The sequence below is a fragment of the Tympanuchus pallidicinctus genome, unplaced genomic scaffold (genome assembly GCF_026119805.1).
Source record: "Tympanuchus pallidicinctus isolate F22 unplaced genomic scaffold, pur_lepc_1.0 scaffold8, whole genome shotgun sequence".
In the NCBI taxonomy this organism is placed as follows: domain Eukaryota; kingdom Metazoa; phylum Chordata; class Aves; order Galliformes; family Phasianidae; genus Tympanuchus; species Tympanuchus pallidicinctus.
The window spans coordinates 3794325-3816473 of NW_026294802.1; the positions used below are offsets into that span (position 1 = coordinate 3794325).

Below are 22149 nucleotides of genomic sequence, written 5' to 3' on the forward strand. Positions count from 1 at the left end.
ATTTTGTTTTCGTACAACCCTGTGAGGCTGACAGACAACACAAAGATCCAGCTGCTCCTGCATGTGGTTCCCTTTACGCATGAGGGACTTCCCCAGAGGCCTCCCCAGCATCCCTCTGCACAACCAGCCACAATCCATAGCCACGTCTCATGCCATGAGATTCTGCAGGAAACCTCCATGAGCACTGTAGCATACAAGCAAGGCACAGAATAACAGAACTTGTTAATAATAAGTATGGAGAGGTGAGCTGCCCTTGAAAAAATGAGGTAACGTCTCAGGCTGGTACACCATCTGCTTATAGAGACTGCTTGAAAAGAGACTACAATAAATTTTAGGCACTCCCCCACCAAACACCTGGCCTCCTCCTGAAAGCAGTGTTTTTCCCTTTGTATCTCTTCCCAAGATAGCACTAATTAGCGTTATTGATTGAGAGTATATGTCTTAATTAAAATTAATACTAGTACTTCAATGCACAAATACAAATGGATGCTGTTATGGCAGAATCTGTGAATGGATAATGTTTGTGACTTCAATCAGTATCTAAGAATTGTGACATCGATCCCAAGATCTCATCCTCACCCAAAACATTAATTTAACAAAAATGCTCTACAATGTAATAATTTTAGAGTGTTCCTGTATCCATTATTTTCCCAGATAAAGTCAGCAAATACATTTTTATATAAAGAAGTATAAATTGTTGCAATTATTACTTTTAATTTCTAACAGAGACCAGAAGTGGGCTGTTTAATTTTAAAATACATTATGCGTTCCCATAAGATTACAAATTAAAAATAAATGACATAAATCAGGTGGGGGAGATAACAAGCTAATGGAAGAGCAGTCCAAGAGGAAAGACAGGGTAAACTCTGAAGTAATGTAGTAATTTAGAATTGCTAAATGCCAAACCGCAAAGTAATGTCTTTACAGAAACTAAATAAGTTGAGTAATTCCTCACAGATGATGCAGAAGTAGGGACACAAAAGGACTGTAAACAAAGAAGTATACAGGATGTATATCAAATAGCAATTTGTAACTTAGAGCTATGTTTACCTCACTTAGAATAGTTTGTGTGACAAAATGTGTTTGATACTTTAGAAATTCAGCAGGCATATATGCAATTTTATACCTGAATTTTAAAGCTACCTGCACGCAGTCTGGTGTCCTGTATGAAAAGCTTAACATTAACTTGGCTGAGAGTGAAATGTGAATTATATACAGTGTCATGACTGGTTAGCTGATGCAGCAGGTTGTGGCTGATACAGGGAAGCCACATCATCACCTTTCTCCTTCTTCTGCTTTGAGCGGCTGAGCAGAAGAGAAACTCCTGACTTCTTAGGAGAGGGTTAGTATGTAGGAATCCTAAGATGGTGTGTGCCTTGACTGGAGCCAGTAGACAGGGAAAAGGGAAAATCTTGCTTCACTACAACGGCTCTTCTATGACAATAAATGTTTTTCCAAAGTACCTCTCAACTTATTGCTGAAGCAGTCACAGGTACAACAAGCTGTTAGTAGTGATGTGGGACAGCATTCCATCACAAGCGCCTTCTGAGAGACTGTCTCATGGAAACAAACTTGCCCAGCTCCTACAGGCTGCTGTTGATGCCCAGGTTGCAATGCAAATGGTGCTGGAAACACCTCTGGGAAGAGGTCAATTGTGCAGAAAAAATGCTGCCTGGGGGTGACAGAAACAACCAGGGTGAAGCCTGGACATGTCAAAGGTGGCTGGAAAGAGCCTCTGATGGCTTGGAGCTAGGGAATAAAACACTGCCTCCTCCTATTCCCCAGGGTAAGGAAATTATTTTTATCAGATAAATCCTTTTCTGCAAAAGGAAGTATTCTTTTAGAATGTACTTCACTGTAGGACCTGTTGAAACTAAAAAATCTCTCCCAGATAGAGAGAGCTGGTTTTGAAGTTATGAGAAACATTTGTGACACTGGTTAAGCTATTAACGGAATGAGCACTGTCGCCTGTTACTAATATCTGGTTGCTCTGTTTCGTTGTCTTTTTACTTTCTCACACTGCTGCCTTCCAGCCACAGCACAGCAAACCACCACCAAAATATATAAATGATGGTTTTCATCAAGTTTCTGCTTCTTCTCCACTCTTTCCTTTTGTAAAGATAAGAAAACAAACAAACAAACAAACAGAAAAACCACCCTGAACTGTAAATAAAAAAGTGGAACATATCATTATGTTCTTAATGTTATTTCCTTTCATAAGGATCAAAATCCCTCACTTCAGGACAACCATCTGAAATGCCAAATGTAGCCGAAGTTCTACAGAGCCCAATATTAACATAATGATATGCTTAGGACAAAGTGAAAGAAAATACTGTATTTAATAGAAATTGCTAGGATATTGCCGTTATTTACAATAAATGAATGGAATTCTTATTTCTCTGTGTCAAGATTTGGAACATCCATCCTTCCTGCTGGTAACTCCAATTTTATAATAAGAAAAATGTTTAAGAGGGCATGAACCGGTTGAAGGAGGACAATTCCAGAAACAGCGCTGGTTGAAATGTTTGGGAGTATTGGGACAGAACTGACTCAAAGGAATATTTTCCACCAAATCAGTAACTTAATCACATGGTTCCAAGCACTGTAGATTCCCCGCTGTCCACAACTCAGTACACCCTGTCTACGTTAGTTTTTGAGATATCGTATATTCATAAAGTATTGCCTTCAGGCCTTCAGAAAAGATGGACCAAGATTTTACTACAGTAACTCAACTTTGCAAAAAGCCTTTGAAAAAATGCCAGCAACAAAGAACTATATAGCATTCTGGCTACATATTCTGATTAAAATCAATTGAAGCCACTAAGGAATACAGCTGAACTCAATGGCAGCATACAGAAACTATTATACATGAGAGGTACCAATTATCAATCAAATTCTTAGAGTCCATGAAATTATTAATCTGGCAACATACTCCCCTGAGAACCACAGCAGATGGTTTTCCAACACTGATTTGTACATGAGTTTCTGTGGGTCACTGTGGATGTGCCAGAAGAATATAAAGTTTATATCTACTTTGTACACTAGCTTTACCAATGAAAAGAAGTCACAAAAAACCAATTTCTATTTGTACCTGAGCCTGTCCAGCACGCATGAAAGACCTGCAGAATACTGAAACACAGTACAACACTTCACCTGTAATAGCTGCTGGAGTGGGAAATCACAGCTCCAAAACCAACAGTATAAAAATAAATTCTCCATTATTTATTAGAAAAAAAGCACTAAGAACAAACCAGCAAAACAAAAACACACACACACACACAAATCCACCCCAAACCACCCCATTGGTGAGAAGTGGATACATTAGCTTCAGTCTTAAATATCATTGGTCTTTAGTTAAATGTATCCTCTCTAACAATGTTAACACTTCTCAACATTCAAGAGGATTAATTTTTTCCCACTGAGGCTTGTGAAGCATTATCTACAAAGGATCATATTAGAAGGGACAGGAGTGAATTTAATGCACTGGATTTGAAGTAATTTACAAAACTCATTAAAATTCCAAAGATGCAAAACGGGCAGTCTGTCACGGGCTTCTGTGAATCTGGAGAACTGACTTCTCCCCCCATGGGAATCCTTTAAACACAAAGGAAATTCTGCAGTCAGAAACAGAAACGCTCTGCAGACATAAATGAAAAATGTGCTTTGTAAATTGAAATATATCATTAGTTTGTATTTTTCAACTGAAGTTTGTTAAATACAATAGAAGTGAGCATGGGAAAGCAGAAGGGACTGCTACATTTTATTTTAGTAAATATTAATTGTGCATGGGAATCACATAAGGAGTAACTGCTTTTACTAAATGCGAGGATAGTAATGCAGAATTAAGACAATAATGAGAGGGGATGGAAAAATGTATTTTTTCATTTTTCTAAGACCACTCAGATAAATTATTTTCTCACCATTTACACTTGAACACTTTCTTCATAAATGTTGCTAGGGGTCTGGTAAAGTTTTATGAAACCAGTACAAAGAATTAGAAAGAACAGATGCTGTTTCAGTAGACCATCTACCCAGAAGGACTTGCAAAAGAAAGCTTTCCCTGTTTTCTTTACCTATGTCTCTTGAATCATAGAATACCTCAAGTTGGAAGGGACCCACAAGATTCACTGACCTAACCTCTAGTAGATCATAGAATCATAGAATCTCCAATGTTAGAAAAGAGAAATAATCTAGAAAAGATCATGTAGACAACCATCCACCTACCACCAATGTTGCCCACTAAACCATGTTCCTTAGTACAGTCTCTGTACGGTTCTTGAACACCTCCAGGGACAGTGACTCACCCACTTTCCTGGGCACCCCATTCTAGCCCCTCATCACTCTTACTTTCCGAAAATAAGTTTTTCCTAATATCCAACCTGATCTTCCCCTGGTAATTTGAGGCCATTCCCTCTTATCCTGTCGCTGTTACCTGGGAGAGGAGACCAACCCAGACCTTGCCACAACCTCCTTTTAGGTTATTGCAAAAAGTGATGAGGTGTCCCTGAGCTTCCCCTTCTCCAGACCGAACAATCTCAGTTCTGTCAGCTGCTCCTCATAAGGCCTGTGCTCCAGACCCATCTCAGCTCCATTGCCCTTCTCTGGATATGCTCCAGGGCCTCAATGTCTTTTTCGTAGTGAGAGGCCACAAACTGAACACAGTACTTGAGATGAGGCCCCACCAGTGCCAAGTACAGAGGGACAATCACCTCCTTGCTCCTGCTGGCTGTGCTATTTCTGATACAAGCTAGGATGTCATTGGCCTCCTTCACCACCTGAGCACACTGCTGATTTGTGTTCATCCAAGCATTGACCAACACCCCCAGGTCTCTTTCCTCTGCACAGTCTTCCAGCCAATCTGCTTGACGACCATAGCATTGCATGGGGTTGTTGCGACTAAAGCGCATGACCCAGCACTTGGTCATGTTCAACTTCATCCCGCTGTGCTCAGTCCAGCCTTCCAGCCTGCCCAGATTCCCCTGTAGGACCTTCCTAGTTGGGCTCATAGATCCTGATTATATTCAAAGATCGCAATGGCTATACCAGACTAACCAATTTCTTTCAGGGAAATTCAAATTTTGCCCACGTACAGCCTTAATTCTTTTTTTTTTTTTTCTTTTTTTTTTTTTCAGAGATGGCTCCCCATCCACACCACAGGATTTGCCAACCGTTGTTTCATCCCACCCTAACAGACAACATGGTTCAAAATGATGGCATGTGTTATACTGAAAAACTTTTAATCCTGGATCAGGGAGTACAGAATTCCAGAGGCAAAAAAATGCTGACTTAGTGCGTAGGGGATAGCAGGCTCTGCAGGAAAAAAGAATGTGCCAAGCCTATGGAGACAAATGTAGATATTGAGCAAGTATACAGCACACGCTGAATCAAGTAAATGAATGAAGATACGTAGAAAGACAGAGACTAGCTGTCTTGTACCATCTAAATCCTGTTACAGGCATATTTATCATTAGAGGTCTGGTCTTTATAAATTGTTAGATATGCTTCTGTTGGCTTCCTGTAATTTAGTTTCTGAGCTGCTGTCTCAAATTTTTGAATCAAAATTGAGCATTGTGAAAGAATACCAGGACTGAAGCATTCGGGTAAGACTCAATATAGTGTTCACTGACCTGCAAAACCCCATTTACTTATATAGGCCTTACCCTAGCTTCTGTACATACTGAGTAGAGTTTGCTGTATACATAGAGTAGTAAACAATTTGGTAAAAGAATTAGCATTATAATCCAAAGGTTCAAAAGAACAAAAGCAGCCGCATATGCCTTATATGAGTTTATCTAATGTATGTGTAATTCAGGAGCAAAAAAAAAATGAAAGGGTTGAAATAGGAAGTAATGAGAAAAAAAAGGCCGTGGGGAGTGATCAATTACAGTATGAAACAAGAGATAAAAACTGCCAGAGAAGGGATTAAGGAAGACAAGACATCACTAGAGTTGGGAGAAAGGAAGATTATTTCTGTAGTTGAATTATAGCTAGATTGACAGTCTCTGTAATGACTTCGTCAGACAAGCCATCATTAAGACCTTTCAGTTCTGTATTCTAAAACACTTGGAAATACATTGTTAGACTTCTGAAACCACTCTGTGTGTGTGTGTGCATGTGCATACATTTGTACATGGATGTATGGCACTTAGTACCAGGGGTCAAATCTCAACTGAGTTATCTGGGCAAGGTGGTCATACAAAAAGCAGAAGAAAGTACTGGCAGAACATACTGCTGCAGATGATAAAGACATTACATACATTTCCATAAAGTGAGTGACTCATAAAAATATGCCAATTAAAATAGAAATGATTTGTGTCATTAGAAAAAGATTTAAGATCCCTATGCCTATGTTAAGTTATAATGAACAGCTAAAATCTGTTAGTAGTCAAAACATGGCAAAAGGGGTATCTTGCAGTTATAATTTCCATGACTGCCTAAGTGCAAGTTCTCAAACACAGATACAAGAGCAAATAAAATTCCACAATAAATATCAAATGCCAATGATTTCAAGAAGTACTGACTTCTTCCACCAGCTGAACTGTGGATCTTTGCTGGCTGTTTTCACCACTTAGGCATGATTTCACATCATTTTGGTGTGGCACATCATTATGGCCTATATAAACATTTCAGGCCATTTCTCAGAGCTTCAGACCACAAACTCACCTGCTCCTGGGTCATCTTCTGCAGCTCTTTCTCCCAAGCTGCCTGGTCATCATCCAAATGGTAGGAAGCAGGTGGGGTGAGTCCACGCAGAATCAAGGGGTCACGGTCATGGCAGAGGGCTGTCAGATGTCCAATGTACAGCTTCAACTTGCTGCGATTCTGATCAAGTTCTAAGAGGGGCTGAATTATCTGAAATAAGAGAACAGAAATAGTGAGGAACAGTCTGAGACGACTGAGACACGAGCAGTGGTGAAGGTGAAGCTTACAGTCTTGTTCAGCTTCAAGAAACACAAACACTCCCTTCCCACAGTATTCCTATCCTATGGCCCTGCAACCATACAGCACAGAGACAGACAGAAATGAAGTACATCAGGTAAAGGGGATGTGGTGATGACAACCACCTTACTGATATCTGAAATAATGGTGATATGGGCTGAAAAATGAAGTGGTATAAATTAAATGGATTAAGTCTATTGATTATCCATGAGGACTTCAGTCATCTATCTCAAATCCTTCCTTTAAAGGTAAATTATTCTTCTGATAGAAAGGTGACTGGCAATAACAACGTAGATTGTAGCTCATTTTACTTACATTTCTTATGTACGTGTGCACGCATTAAACATATTTCAAAGAAAGAAATTTCTAATGATGGAAAGTTGCTTGTTTCTAAGATGAACATCACTCTGCTGTAAAAACCACAGAAAGTATCTTAACCAGAAAGTCTTCTACAGTTTTGAAAAGGCAATCATCTTATGCAAGCCTGATTCTATGCAACACGATAAAAAATAAAATCAAAGAACTCTAATTAATTTAATTTTATTTCATTTTACATTACCTAATCTGAATCTCTGTATTTTTTTTTTTCCCCTCAGTGCAATCCCTGGAACCATCCAGTTCCCACACAAACTATCAGAAGAGTCATTTTTCATTTGTTTTTTCCAAAAAATAGGGCCTGAGTGGATAAACACGTACGTGGAAACCCTCGCTATCTCCCTACCCATATTTCATGGTCTTACGCCCACAAAAATAGATATATATTCTAAAGTGCAGAACACAAAACTTTGTCTTTAAGGTTTGCAACAGAGCAAAGAACCAGGCTTTGGACCTCCACTCCATCAAACAAGGCACTGAAGCTACACGCAGTGATGCTCCCCAGCTCTGAGAGCTCGAGAGCCCGGCCACAGCGCCGGCAGCCTGGCTTTGTGCTCCCAGGCAGGGGCTGCACCTGCTCTCTGCTAGCGGCCGGGGATATCTTTTCAATAGGACACCTCTGACCCCGCTAATGAATAAGGAGTGAGATAATCTCTGAGTCAACAGAAACAGGGTGCGGGCACCACTTTCAACAAAGCCTCTGGCTTCGAGCCCTTTTAATAAGGCTGTCAGGGCTCACTTATTTTGTTTCTAACGCTGTTCTACATGGATTAATTTCTGTAGAGCCAGAGGATCTGAGAGCAGTGGCTAAGCAGCTAACTAATGTCAAACTGCTTGTCCCACAGAGAGCCAGCTGTACTTTGCAGCCTGCGCCAGAGACACCGCTGAGAAGGTGCTGGGGCAGAGGGGATGGACAAGAGACCTGCAGAGAGAGTAAGCTCACTCGCTTATTATAAAACCTAGTGCTATGTGTGGCCTCAGGGCAAGCTCTGTTTGCAGTTATGTGCATGTGTTAAAATACAATTTGATGCAGCAAGTCTGCAGATTGCAGCAGGGCAGAATGCTGCTCTCTCGTAGAGGACAATGGGAAGGGATATTTCAGCACAGTCATGTTTCACTTCCATTACCTAGTACACCGGTCTTTAACCAATTACACCTATCAACTTTGGTTGTTTGGTGAATTTGCACTACCTATCCCAATTTCTTGTAATTAAGATCACTGAGATTACGATCTCAAACTGCACTGGCTGTACATGTTTAAAAATACATGACATTTCTAATTTACCTGGTGTTTCCTATCCTACTAATTGGTTTGGCCACAAAGGGGAGAATGACAGAATGTCCTGAGAAATGTCTGTTTTTATTAAAATGTGAAAATGAAGGAGTCAACGCCTGATAACTAGCTGTCCAACCAACACAGCAGCTGCCTTGTATTCTCTTTCAGGTACCACAGTCTATTCAACATCCATCAGATCTGCAGATCCATCAGATCTGCAAAGAGCAAGACTTGCCAACTTTCCCAGCTGTGACAAAGAGAAAGCACAGCTCTCCAGCAAGTAGTGATGGAAAACTTTAATAGAAGAGCTGAATCTAACTGCTCAATGTTCTCTCTGCCCCCTTACCTTGAGCAGCATGTTCCTCCCTCTCTGGAAATAGGCCAAATGAGGCGTGTGAAAGTTCTTAACTAGCAGCACTCCCAAAGCTGTTCACAGAGCAATGATTTCTCTCACTTGGGATCCATTAAAGCCTGCCAGTCAAGAAGGAAATGCCCTTCTATCTGCGTTCCTGCCATATCTAATTTGAACGACACAATTAGCAAAAGGCATTCTGCTTCCCACACAGCTGAGCTGCCACTGCCTTATCTCAAGAGGGTGTAAGAGCATTTGCTAAGTGGGAAGGCAGGGCAGTACTGGATGCATAAACCACAGCATGTTCTCATGATCAGCTCAGTGCCGTAGAGCCTTCTAGGAAAACAATGGATAAATAGACCAAACCCAGGAATATCTTCTAAAGCAGCCAATCTTCATTAAGCACACTGATATGTTTGGGCCATCCTCACCAGAGCATGGAATGAAGCCTGCTTAATGTACCCTCTAGTTCAGAATACTGCTAATGGGCAGCTATGTTTGAAGGAAAAAAAAAAGGCAATTGTGCTACATTGCTGAAGTTGGGACATGAAATGTCTGACAAACCACTGATACAAAACCAAAGCATCTCTACCAACCGATAAAGGCACTTGGGAAGGTATTTCAAAACAAATTCAACTTGGAAACAACGTGCTCCGAAAAAAAAAATAAAATTAACTTCAAGCATGACAAATGTGAATCTAATTGTAGGTTTGCAAGCCCATCAGGACTAAGATACGCTTCAGAAGGAAATTAATCCTGCTTTTTCAACTGTAGTCTTGTTGGTGCTGTACAACGGTCAGCTTACATATGAGTAACTGTATTTGAAAGTTTTTTATGACAGAAGTCTGCATTTAAATGCGCTGCACAGATAAGGTAGTTGTAACTGGATCTGGCCGGATAGAGCTATCTAACTGTTTGGTGTCTTTTAATGTGAAAGATGAATACAATGAATACACCTCAGATACAGAGCCTACAGTGTCTAAAAGTTTGTCTGAACAGTGTGTAACGTAAATACGCAAAAACAGCCAACCATGTGGTGATATGGAGAAAAAAGGCAATGAATGGGTGGTGTAAGTGCAGCAGTGTTGAACTGAGACAAATGCAACACTGACTATCCATAAACGTCTGCAGAGTAAAGTATGGTTTTAATCAACGTGTAATAGAACTCAGTTACCACAACCACTAGCTTTAAATTATTAGTTCTCCAGGCAAAAGGACAAATGACCCAGGCACCTTTCTCCCTGCTAACATTCTCTTCTTCTCCAAAGGAAGCAACCGCTTTTCCAGAACTAAGTAATTAACTTCATTTAATTAATTTCAGAGAATATGTTCTACATTTCTACACACTGATAAATCTGCAACTCCCACTTCAGAGCCAAATAAAGTTTTATAGGCACTCGTAAGAGTTTGCCTGTTTTTCCATTTACATCAATTGATCTAGAAAGAGTTACCTGCTTCCAAAACTTCCTTACTCAGGATCATGCATGTGGATCAACAACAGTCATCTTTTTCTCACAGAAATATATATATGAATTCTCTGGGCAAATAAAAAGGAGAAAATAACTTCATATTGGCACTGCAGCACCAACACGGTTGGCACTGGCACGACTGCTGTCATTAGCTTACACATGTGTTACGTATATTTTATTCACTACAGAACATAATCAGGCAGAGTAATGCAGATAAGTGGTCTTCATTCTGCAATCAAGTAATTCAGCAAACTATTTGCCACTTACTCCTAAATCACAGAAATCTTTTCCAACCTTAATTATTCTATTTTTCTAAGAAAATAAAAAGGAACTGATGGGTTACCTCACAGTCAAAGTAATTAAAGTGAGGTCAAAATACAACTGGGTTTGCAAGAAGTTTGGAAGAAGGTTATGGACGAGGGATCAGAAAGTTTCCAAGGAATTCCCCAGTTTGAGAAACACTCTAGCTTGCTAGACACTTCTATGGACCTTGGCTGTTCTTTGTAGAAGCTGCAAAGGCACAAAAACAACAGCAGCAACAAGGACGCCTTCAAAACCTTAAGCTGGATGTGGCAAATAGGCTTTGAAAACAATCAAGCCAAATCAGATAGCACTTTATCTCCTATCAAGCACATTTCAAGCAAACAAGGCAAATTATTTTCAGCTCCAGTTTTCAAACTCCATTGCCTCCAGATACTGCCCAACAAAACGTACTCCCCAAACTACAGTTACACAGCAGAAGATGGACCTGAAGTCTGGGTACATGGAGACATTTATTAAAAAGAAATTATTCCAAGGAGGACTTGAAAAATCTAACAAAAGATGGAATGGATCACAGTGGGTCCTCAGATGCCAAAAGGAAAACAACTCTCCTGTATCTGGGTTTTGTTATAGATATCATCAGAAAAGAAAATTTTGCCTACATAGCAAGATTTCTTGTATTGTGAGATACGGAAATAAACTAAGAAACAGAACGATACAGTCTGGAAATATTTGCATGGTAAATTGAATTACGCCTTTTCCCTGCTCAAACCATTTGTGTTTGTTTGGCAACAAATGTAAGGGTTCAACTACGATCATCGTGCAACCATTGAATGCAGTGGAGTTTTATGAGGCATGAATTTGGCTCAGAAAGTGCAAAGCTTTCCCAAATTCAGAACAATTTATCACTGATGTCTTCCCTTCATTATTTTAAATGGAAACAGAAGAAAGTTCTCAAAAAGACACTGCCTGACCTCAGTTCAGTTCAGCTCAGTTCACTGCTGCACAGATACTTGGTTTCTTCAGGAGACCACAACACGAAAGCCCAAGGACAGGCTCAGTTTTCTTCAGATTTGTTTTAAAGACAAAAATGGATTTAAATCTAACCTTCACCATTTTCTCCTCATAAAACAAAACAAAACAACATGCGTGAGGAGCCGAAGGAGATTCTGGCTGTTTTGACAGAGCTGTCTTACTCAGTTCATTTCTGACACAATCAATTAGGAAATCATTTTTATAAAGCAAATTATTTTTGAAATTTTTATACACCATGAACAAATCCCATGGATTAATGATTTCCAGAGTTCAGTCCCTTCATCTTGGGAAAAATCCAGACCAGAAGACTAGAAAAAGTACAAAAAGGGGAGAATTGCTTTTTTATTAAGTTCCTTCATTTAAGTAAAATCTTTTCCCCGTTATGAAGGTGAATCAAATAATTGCAGTGGGTTGGTTGAATTCCTAAAGCACCTAAAATGAGAGAACAGTTCAAAAATATTTTTCTACATAACAAATCCAGAAGTGCTTTTTCATGACACTGGCAACTTTTGCTTACATGGGCTGCAGAGTAAAATTTTGTGGGGAACCATGTGTGGAATAGCACGGACTACTGCAGATCAGAATTGAAACACACTGGCAGGACTGTGTGAAGCTTATAATTGGCACACTGGGGAATACTAAAGTCCAGCAGTGGGGAGAGCTGAAGGGGCTCTCTACATACAGCAAACCCAGCTTGAATTTTGCATGTTTCATCAGTCCTCTGCTTTCAAAAGCAAGAGCATTTGCCCAAATCCTCACCTCCTAAATATAACTAATTGCACAATGCATCTCATTCTTCTGTAACAGTCCATATGGCTCTTTTCTAGCTGAGGCAAAGGAATGAGATTTGTGACTTAACTGCAAGATGATCAGAAAATACCTGTTCAAATGCTGTTCTATTTGTCTAAGTTTTCTTTTGTTTTCAAAAATTTATTGGGAATCTAGCAACTTAATCCTCCAAAAAGCAGGTGGGGTAAAGTAAAGCAAGCTCCACTAAGGATCTAACACCTTCCACTGCTCTTTAATATGTTAACATACCCATCATTTGAGAATCTTCCTGATAAGTTGTGTCAGTTTCCAGATTCAATACTAAATTCAACTACAGAAAGCTGTGAAACTGGTAATTAGACTTGTGATACTGAAAATTACAATACCATCAAGGAAAAAAAAAAAAAAGTATTCCTGTAGCAAATGAAAATGATTCAGTGAATAAAGTGCAAAGTGCTTGCAGCTGGCACGACACTGAAGATTTACATAGCATCCACCTGATCAAGCTTCTGTGGATGTAATTAAGCCAGTGAAAGTTTTGATTTTACAGAATCAATTTCATGCTGATTCCTTTTTTTACGAGAATACAGCAGCTTAAGAATAAGAAACAATAATTTGCTTCTATTTTTGAGCCAGTCGAGCTTTCTAGCACTCATTCTCTAAATAAAAGCGAACAGGAAAGCACAAGTACTCCTTGCTGTACTGTAGTTTGTCTATTGCTTCTTCCTATTACAACAGATAAAAGGAAACAGCAGCTAATATACTTTTGTATGAAACCAGAAAATTGTATTACATATACTGGGAGAATCTGTCCATGTGAATGCTTATGTACCAAGGACTGCATTCTTTCGTCTCCCTACTGTCTGATACATTGCTAATGGAAAACAGAAGGTATTTCTTAAGTAGTCTACCAGAGAACACAATCAGTGCTCTTCCTGTTCAGATGAACTATAACCTCCCTGTCCACGATGCGAAGCTTTGCCTCATCCCTCTCTAACACGGAGCCTTCCTTCCGTTGTTCTAGCTCCCTACTTACTACAAGACACTTTCAAAGCAAAGCCACATGGAGCCACAGTGTGTCTGGTTTAGTGGTTCATCCGTTGTCACGAATTCTTTTGGCAGTTCTTCGCTCCAATTCAAATGCAAAATCCAATTAACAAATACGTTTATATACATACATATATACACAATTCTTATCTATAAGCTGCATTAAACAGATGTAGTTGGATTGCCTGTGGTGAGAATACTATGAGTTGGAACCTGGCATCTCTGTCAGTAATTACAAACTTCATCAGCCAGGAAAATATAGCGTCTAGATTGGCTACGTGCCTTCATCAGCTTTTATTTCAGTCATATTTCTCTCAAGCTTGTTTTCATAGTTAATATATTGGAAAGCAGGTTTGGGCTTGATTCTTTCTCTACTCTAACATCATTCATCCTTCCCAGTTCCTTTCCCCCTAACTTACAATTAAAAGGCACTGGCAATGACAGCCCCAGCCTGGCTGCAGCATCCCCACTCCAGAGCTCAGCTTCACTCTCCCTTACACTACCAATGGTGTATTCACAATCAGTATGCAGAAGCTTCTTCTGTGGTTGCATCCTGGCATGCGGATGAAGGCCATTAGAGACCTAAACGACTGAGTAATTGGGAGGCAGTACAGACTATTGCACAGTCTCTAAGTGACAACTTACAGAAAAAAAAAAAAAAAAAAAGAGTACAGAATTCTTGCTTACTACAAAGAACTAGCTGAGAGAAGAAGAACATATTGAGCTGTAAATCATCAAAGAAAATAAGATACAGACCTGGAATAATCTCACTTGGTAGAAATGAATGATAGCCTCTTTGCGATTGTTTTGCTGAAAAGCTCAAATCTCTACAAAAAGAAACCAGCCATCTGTTTTGAATGTTTTAGAATATAAGTATCTATTTGTGTTCTTCTTTGATCTCTAAGAATAATAGGAAGACAGTGATACAATCCAGTTACACCTCTGTTGTGAGTGCTTAATTCATCCCAGAACTGCAGATTACAAAATTCCATCTGGAAATCTTGGTCTTATCTTTCTGGGATCAGAAAGAATACTAACAGTGTATCAAGATCAGTTCTTTTGTGCTGGTAGATAAAACACTCTTGGACAGAGAGTATATTCTTCCAACATAAAATAGTTATTAAGATAGCAAAGAACTATAGTTAAAGAAACAAGCAGGCAAAAGAATTGTTCCCAGAAACAGGAAAAGGACAGAAGTTAACGTCATTGTAAGGATAGCATTCTTCTCCAAACCGGTCCATTCTAGTTTAACAATGCTTTTCACTTATTGGCTAAAAGATTACAGTAAGGAACAGAATAAGAGTGGAAAGGAGTGGTTTCCAAACGGAATGATAGAACATTAATCATTAAGCAAGTTATTAAGCTTGAGATCAGTATCACTTAAATTGGTCACTCCACCATAATGAGACTGTGGCTTAGACTAAAGTAAGAAAGCCACTACAAAAGGCTTTCCATTACTCAGAGTCAAAGGAGAAAAGGTTATTTTCTGAAGAAAGGAAACACTTGGAAAGGCTTGAAAAGAATAGATACTCATTTGATAGCTAAATCATGATTTTGAACCGTGCTTCCTGACTGTCAGTCCACACACTCTTCTTGTGCCTTCTTGCCTGAGCTCCAGTCTTTCAGGCTCATCATTAAGGATGACACCCATACAAGCATGACTCCGGAAAAGCAGGGACGGAACACAGATCCTGTGATTAAGCAGGTATTAAAAGTACCAATTAATTAGTTACATTATCTTATTTGTGTGTATCCCACCTCGGTTCTTAGTTCTTACTACTGTAAGTTTTGCCCATCTGGAAAGTGGGAGTGAGGAGTCCTGACTGCCATAGTACAACAGAACAAATCTGGCAGCTTATCTCTCAGTCAGGCCAAGTGATAATGTTTAAATAAAGTAAGGCCATTTCATGTAGTTGCCTTCACATTTTGCACAGGATATGTCTTTAAGGCAAGGACAAGGCGCACGCTTTCACAATGATTTTACATGTATGAAAGATGAACTGTTACAAACACACAACTCATCTGTAGATTTTACAGAAGAAGGAATGGCTGTTTGGATGACAACAGAAGGCAATAAAGAAGAGACAGCAGTCCAAGAGCTTTGTTCAGTAGACTAGAATGGCAGCTCCTTGAAATATTGATTTTCCCTTTTTGGGGAAGGAATAGGATCTTGGAAAGAAAAATAAGAAATATTAATAAATCAAGCTGAACACAAATCCAACACAATTTTGGGAACAATTTCAAAATGAGGTATTATAATCACCATTATATCACTGTAACAGCACGGTTTTAGGATATTGTGTAATAATATTACCTAGCACTTATGTAGCACTTTTCCCAAGCAGAACTTACACTTCACAAAAACTTGAGCTCATTTTACGATTAGAGAATTTGAGACAGAGAGAAAGAGAACAAGCAAGTGGTGGGAGACAATGCCAGGAAAGAATTTATCTTCTGAATCGTGGTCTAGTACTGCATCCAGTAAAGTATACTGTAATATGAGTCAGGCATGAAAGCTTGGAGTTTTTGACCATTCTGCATGATCTAGCAGTTAAAAAGACCATACTGAAAATGAATCTATTTGAAAAGCATCCACAGAGAAGCTTATCAGGTCACAGTGTAAAGTGACAAGACTGAGAACCTAAAAGAAGTGTGACAGTAAGACAAGCAGCTCTCTACATGCTGCAAGCATAAAATGTGCTTGATGTTGAGAAAAAGATCACATTTATGCACTTAATGAATGCCTGTGTAATCATTTGAAAACGAATCTAATAACGAATAAGATATCTACTCTGCTGAAAGAAATCAGTATATTTATCCAAGCATTGAACAGATTTTAAAAAAAGAATGTTTTTCTCAAACTTTCCAAAGCACAGATGCTGTTATTTCTGTAATGATCTTAATGAAAAGTTCATGGTGATTGGCAGCTGTGGCAAAGGTTGCATTACGTCCTGAGACATCTTCCCTCAACGTCACTGCTTCTATCCCTCTTACTCTACCATGACAGGAGCCACAGTTCTTCAGGCCATATCATCTGTCACCTACTTCTGCTACTCTTCTCTTTGAATAACTAGGTGTGCTGACTGATGAGGTATCCATTTGCTGGGCATTTCTTTTCAGCTGTAAAATGGAAATAAAGAAATACCCCCTCAAAAACAAACGAAAATTGTGAATGTTCATCCTCAGCATTCCTACGGGTGAAACAAAATTGCTCTGAACACTAGAAACACATGACTTACAAACTGATCGTTCAGTTGCCTTTTGCCTCTGTTTGATAGCATCAACTTCTCTGTGAGCTTAACCATTTCCATTCTTACTTCAATCCTTTTTAACAACTTTGTCATAATAGAAGGAATATAGAAATGTCATTCAAACTACATTGCCCATGAATAGCATAAGTGTAATCTGATGAACCCCAAATTATAATTTACACTTTTTGACATGAAGTCTATGGAATTTACTTGAGTTGACTGTCAGATAATGGAAATGATTCAAATATTTTCTGGTTATGACTTAAGTCCTCTTACCATCACAAACATCACCCCTGAAATCTTAAGAGGTGTCTGAAATTATGCTAATGCCTTCAACCAACTCACAGTGCTTACAGTTTATACTTGAATTTGACAGAATTTAAGGAAAAATGTCACAGAAAGAGACCTTTTGTCTGGCAAAGATTTTACAGTAATAGGAATGTACTGATATTTTCATCATCTTTAACTTTTTTTTACTTCTAATATGCTCCAGCTCAATGGTAGCTCTTAGGCTATTCTGCTGTTACTCTAATAAGTGTAAAATTCATTTTCAGATTTTGTTCCTGGAATTCAAACACAGCAAAGCCAAATACTTTGCTCCTTAGCAGGCATATCCATGACTTCAGATTTTTTTGGCAATCATTAATAGAAAATAATTCCGCAGAATGAGTTCAAAAATCATATGGTGATGGCATCTCCTAGGTTCCAATTCCTACTTGAAGCCAGAGCAATGGAATATGGGAAGAGGAATGCTATACGACGGCATGCATGCTTAAAAACACACACAAAGTACATATAAATTATATGCTGGGATATAAGTCTCAATTGTCACAGTTTCTGTTTGCTCTATCCTCTATTTTTGCCCTTCACACTTTACCATTGCTTTTCCATATGTCCATATGTCCTTCAATTTGATCGCCTTTCACTCTTCTGAGTTTTTTTGTCATCCTATGCACACTATATCCATTCAACAAAATTAGTTCTTCTCATATTTGATTGGCAGAGGTAACTCAAGCAGATTTCAGAACCACGCTCACACTTTCTTACACTGTGGATAGTATTGCTGTACTTAATGAGAAAACTACACAAATTGAGCAACCTGAGAATTTTAAGAATGGCAGCTTTCTTCTTTTCCACATATAACATACAGCATGCATTTCCAATAATAGACGCATGTACACACAACATGTAATACATATTAGATATCACAAAGTGTAAATCCCTATTATTTTTGGATAAAAGTGAATAACTAATAAAGTCACTGGCCATCCATACTAGTATCTGAGAAAGACAAAAGGGCATCCGCATTAGAAAGGACATTAGAATCAGATATTGAGAAGACAGAGCTCCATCTGGGAAATAAAAAGAGTCATGAGAAATTCAGACAACAAGGAACTGAGAGAATCACTCCTAGAGAAAAAGGTTGGTATTTAGATGGAACTGCAAATTACCATTCTCTGAAACTATAGGAAGGGTGCATGCTCTGTTTCAGGGGAATTATATCTGACAGTGCTGTCATGTACAGAATTGACATAATATTAACATTTTCCATCAATTCCACAATTCTGCAGGGGAAACATAAAATAATGTAGTTTGTTACTGTCTGTATTTCTATGGTCTCTACTGTACCTTCAGTACTGGCCAGAGAAAATCACATCCTCAAGGACCTAAAGTAACTTTGAAAAATTATCTTCAAGTCCTATACTACCGGGTACTTTCTAAAAATCATTTTAACACATGCACTTTATTTAACACATGCAGGTTAAGCACTCAATGGTTTTAAATTTTTAATTCATTTCTTTTACAAAAAAGATCAAGAATTTTTTTTTTTTTTTTGGAATGTACATGGAATGCCATGGTGAAAATGGACTTTGTTAGGAATAAATGGCTCGGGAAGCATCAATCACTTCTGTGTTTTCCCTTGTTGATGTATGCAAGACAGACTAGAGACTGACATGTTTCTCAGATGGGATGTCTGTTAGGTGATGATGCTGGCTGCCTCATTATTTCAACTAGGATATTCTGTAACATGTTTTCCTTGTTCTGCAGCCATAGCGAGGAAGCAGAGAAAAATGCCTCAAGTACCAAGTAGAGGCATATAATGTATTTAATTGGTATGTGGAGTACCTATCAATTCACTAAAATAATAAACCATACTCCTGACAGAGTTTCATTCATAGATCAGCAAATGGGAGATTTTTCTATCAATATTCACTACATAACCTTCATTTTCGCACTGAAAATGAGAAAGTGCAATGAAAATGAGAACTATTCCTACCTTTATAGTGAGTGTTGTCTTCCTTTTCATTGTTTACTTACCTGATGATTCCTGTTTAATTACCATGCTTCCGCAAAACTTAACAAGCATTCTCTCCAAAACCTTTAACATCACATACCAACATACAGCCATTGCAAGAACAGTGATTTGAGAAGAATGCGAAATCAACAATGAGTGCAAATTAATGAAGCACTTTATCACTTTTCCCACTGAAGAGATTTTCCCAGTTCAAACCCCAAGGCATGAAATTCAAGTTTGACACTGTCACAGTTGGATTAAATTTTTTAGATGGTTGACTGGAAAAGAGGGATCTGATCAATAGTCAGACAGAAATGTAACCTCGCAGTTAATTGAGCAAGGGTGAAGAGATGGGAGTAATTTGTTCTTTTTCACAAATGAAGCAATAATTTTCACAAATGTGAAATTCCAAGATTTACACACTTTTTCAGAAGGGCTTCCTTTCAAATAATTGATATAGAAAAATCAAGTTCTGGGAAAAGCTGCAAAGATATGCATGTGAAATATTTTTAATGAAGAGTACGTGAAAAAGCTTCATATACATTTTAAAACTATTATCATCACAGCTCAATCCTTCACAATATTTGTAGTGTTTAAATAAATTTATTCTACTTCAAAACTTTAAAAATGAATTCTATGCACTGTAGCCTTCTAATCCATATTTGATCCGTGTGGCTCCATATCAAGGCTCCTGGTCAGTAAAGGATATTTTCTTCTTTCTGCTAGAGAATGACTCTGCCCTGTGCACTGCCCTCTGTTGTGGAAATGGGAGTTGTTGCAGAGATAGCAGAAAAGATAAAATTACTGGGGCAGATACAGAGAAACAAAATGTTGTTTAAATGACAAAAAGCTACCAATTTCTTCCCTCTCCTCCATCTCCCCCCTTTTTTTTTGAGAGAGACAGAGAGATAAGATGGATGGAAGGCAGAAGGTAAGCTTAAGGGGATTTTATTCTCTGCCTTCAAATTTACAGAAAATTTATTATATATTATTCTTTGAGTCAGGATCAAGAATCATCTGCTCTGAGCTGATAAATATTGGTGAGCAGGTCAGCCTGCATGGCAGCCATCTCACAGATCTCAACATGCTCAAAACCTTTAGCAGAAACATTATCTGCAGGAGGAACACCATCTCCGAGCAAGTTTTTCACTAACCAGAATCGCAAAAGCATACGTAGATTTGGCTACAGTGCAAACTACTTGGAAAAAGAATCTTACTGAAAATGTTTCCTTCATGAAGTTAATGATAAATTGTGAAAGACATTTCCTGTTCTCTTGTACGCTCTAAGACTTTGCTTTGCATATAAACTCAATTACATGCCCTGGAAAGTTCTCCCCACAACATCATGAAACAATGACATGATTATTATTAGAAGAAAGTCACCAACGACAAACAGGCACACAAGAAACACCCACATGCAGAGACTATGCAAGCAAGAGAGAAGGGGTGTGCCCCAGTTTCATGATGCACGCAGCAGTGAGAGGGAAGAGTGACTGTTGGAAACTTTTCTAATGGCAAGTGAAGTTGATTCTCACCGTTCTGAACAAAATGGCTGAGCTAAGAGCATCTGACTGGTTATGCCCAAATACCCTCCTCCTCATCCTAGCGGTGCACAGGTGGCAATGGGAGAAAAGACCCAGAGCAGCATGGGAATGAAATAAAGAGTTGGTTAGTATTTAAAGCACATACGTAAGTACAAATAGTAGCAAAAAGTGTGGTTTTAATCCCTTATGGAATACTCAGGGTTACCTTGAGGTACAGCTTCCTTTGCTCTCTTGTAGGCTTTGCTAGCTTCTAAAATGCCCCTCCACAAAGGGAAGGTGCAGTTGGACTCTTCTCCTGCCTTCTCCCTGCCGCCCTCCCCTTGAAGTCTTTGCAAGAAAATCCTTAAATATTTAAATTTTATCTTTTTGTTTCATCTGTGAATACTATCCTGCATTCAGTCACAAACATGTACTACAATTACACTGTAGAAATGGTTTCATTTCACTACATACTTGCAATGCAGATATGACAGATATCATAGAGTTTCCTCCAAAATAAATTTGGAAAAGCAATTTAATACGCAGCCTTGACAATTGTGCTCTCCTGAAGAAGCTAAAACCAACATTTTCCAAAAGCACACCAGGAAATTAAAGACATTCAATTTACAGTTCTTTCCATACTATCTGGAGAGTGGTATTAAAACAAGATGCAGAAGGAAGCTGCTTTGAGAAGGAGAATTTTTCTGATCATTTCTTTGCTTATATCCCTTGTTATTTTCTAATAGAGACAATGAAAAAAATAACTATTTATTTTTGCAAAGTGAACATTGTGTTTTGTGTTTGCTTTCCCACTTTCCTCTTGTACATTACTCAATTTCGGCATTTCACAAGGCTGGTGTTTAAAGGTCTAGAGTGAGACGCCTTCCCTCAGATCTCAATAATTTCTAGATCAGCCAGAGGGTGAAGAGGAGTGCCAAACATTCTTTCACTTTGTCAAGGCAGTGATTAATGATCACTAATATTTTAATTAAATTGGAATGGATGAGATTACAACAAGGGATATGCAATTACGTTGGCATTTTCTGTGTTACCCGAGGGACAGGTAATCTTTCTGATAGTTATCAAATACACAGCTGTGCTTTGTAAGTGACACAAGAGGCTCCTCGCTGCCTTGGAGATGGTAAATTGATTTTCCTCCAGTTCATGGCCCATTGAGTCTGTGAGGGAGCAGCCTCTGCTCATTTGGCACACAGGCCAGGATTTCCTCATGGGAAGTGAAGGGAACTGCTCATATGCAATGCATAGATCAGAAAACTGATCCTGGAGCATGATTTCCTGCTACTGAAGACAAGGAACAGTTCTTGGCACTCCACACATTCAAGCAGCAAACCACGAGTTACTAAAATGTGAACATGCTACACAGGACTCTCGTCTTGTATTTTAAGGCAAGCAACATCTCTTGCTGTCTCCTCCTCACCCACTTAATAATAGCTTGGTACCAGGAACTTTTTTTCACACTTAGGGAGTTTTCAAGGAAGGTGACACAACAGCAACATCAATTTCTGTTTCATAACTGCATTGTGGAATGCTATTTTT

At 38.8% G+C, this 22149-nt stretch overlaps 2 protein-coding genes across 9 annotated transcripts in view; one reads left to right on the forward strand and one right to left on the reverse strand.

The window, feature by feature from the left end:
* NINJ2 (ninjurin 2) overlaps window positions 1-22149 on the forward strand; it is a 508566-nt gene that overhangs the window by 41740 nt on the left and 444677 nt on the right. The gene's annotated exons all lie outside the window — the stretch shown is intronic.
* ERC1 (ELKS/RAB6-interacting/CAST family member 1) overlaps window positions 1-22149 on the reverse strand; it is a 292584-nt gene that overhangs the window by 12646 nt on the left and 257789 nt on the right. For 4 of the 8 annotated variants that reach the window (XM_052667571.1, XM_052667570.1, XM_052667569.1 and 1 more), the window contains 2 exons: window positions 20605-20671; window positions 6743-6852 (listed from right to left, as the gene is read on the reverse strand). In XM_052667571.1, the coding sequence (XP_052523531.1) occupies window positions 20645-20671 (27 nt within the window). In that variant the 3' untranslated portion in view covers window positions 6743-6852; window positions 20605-20644. Of the gene's footprint in view, window positions 1-6663; window positions 6853-20604; window positions 20672-22149 lie in introns of those variants that run through there. The other 4 variants (XM_052667563.1, XM_052667564.1, XM_052667567.1 and 1 more) reach the window with 1 other exon arrangement.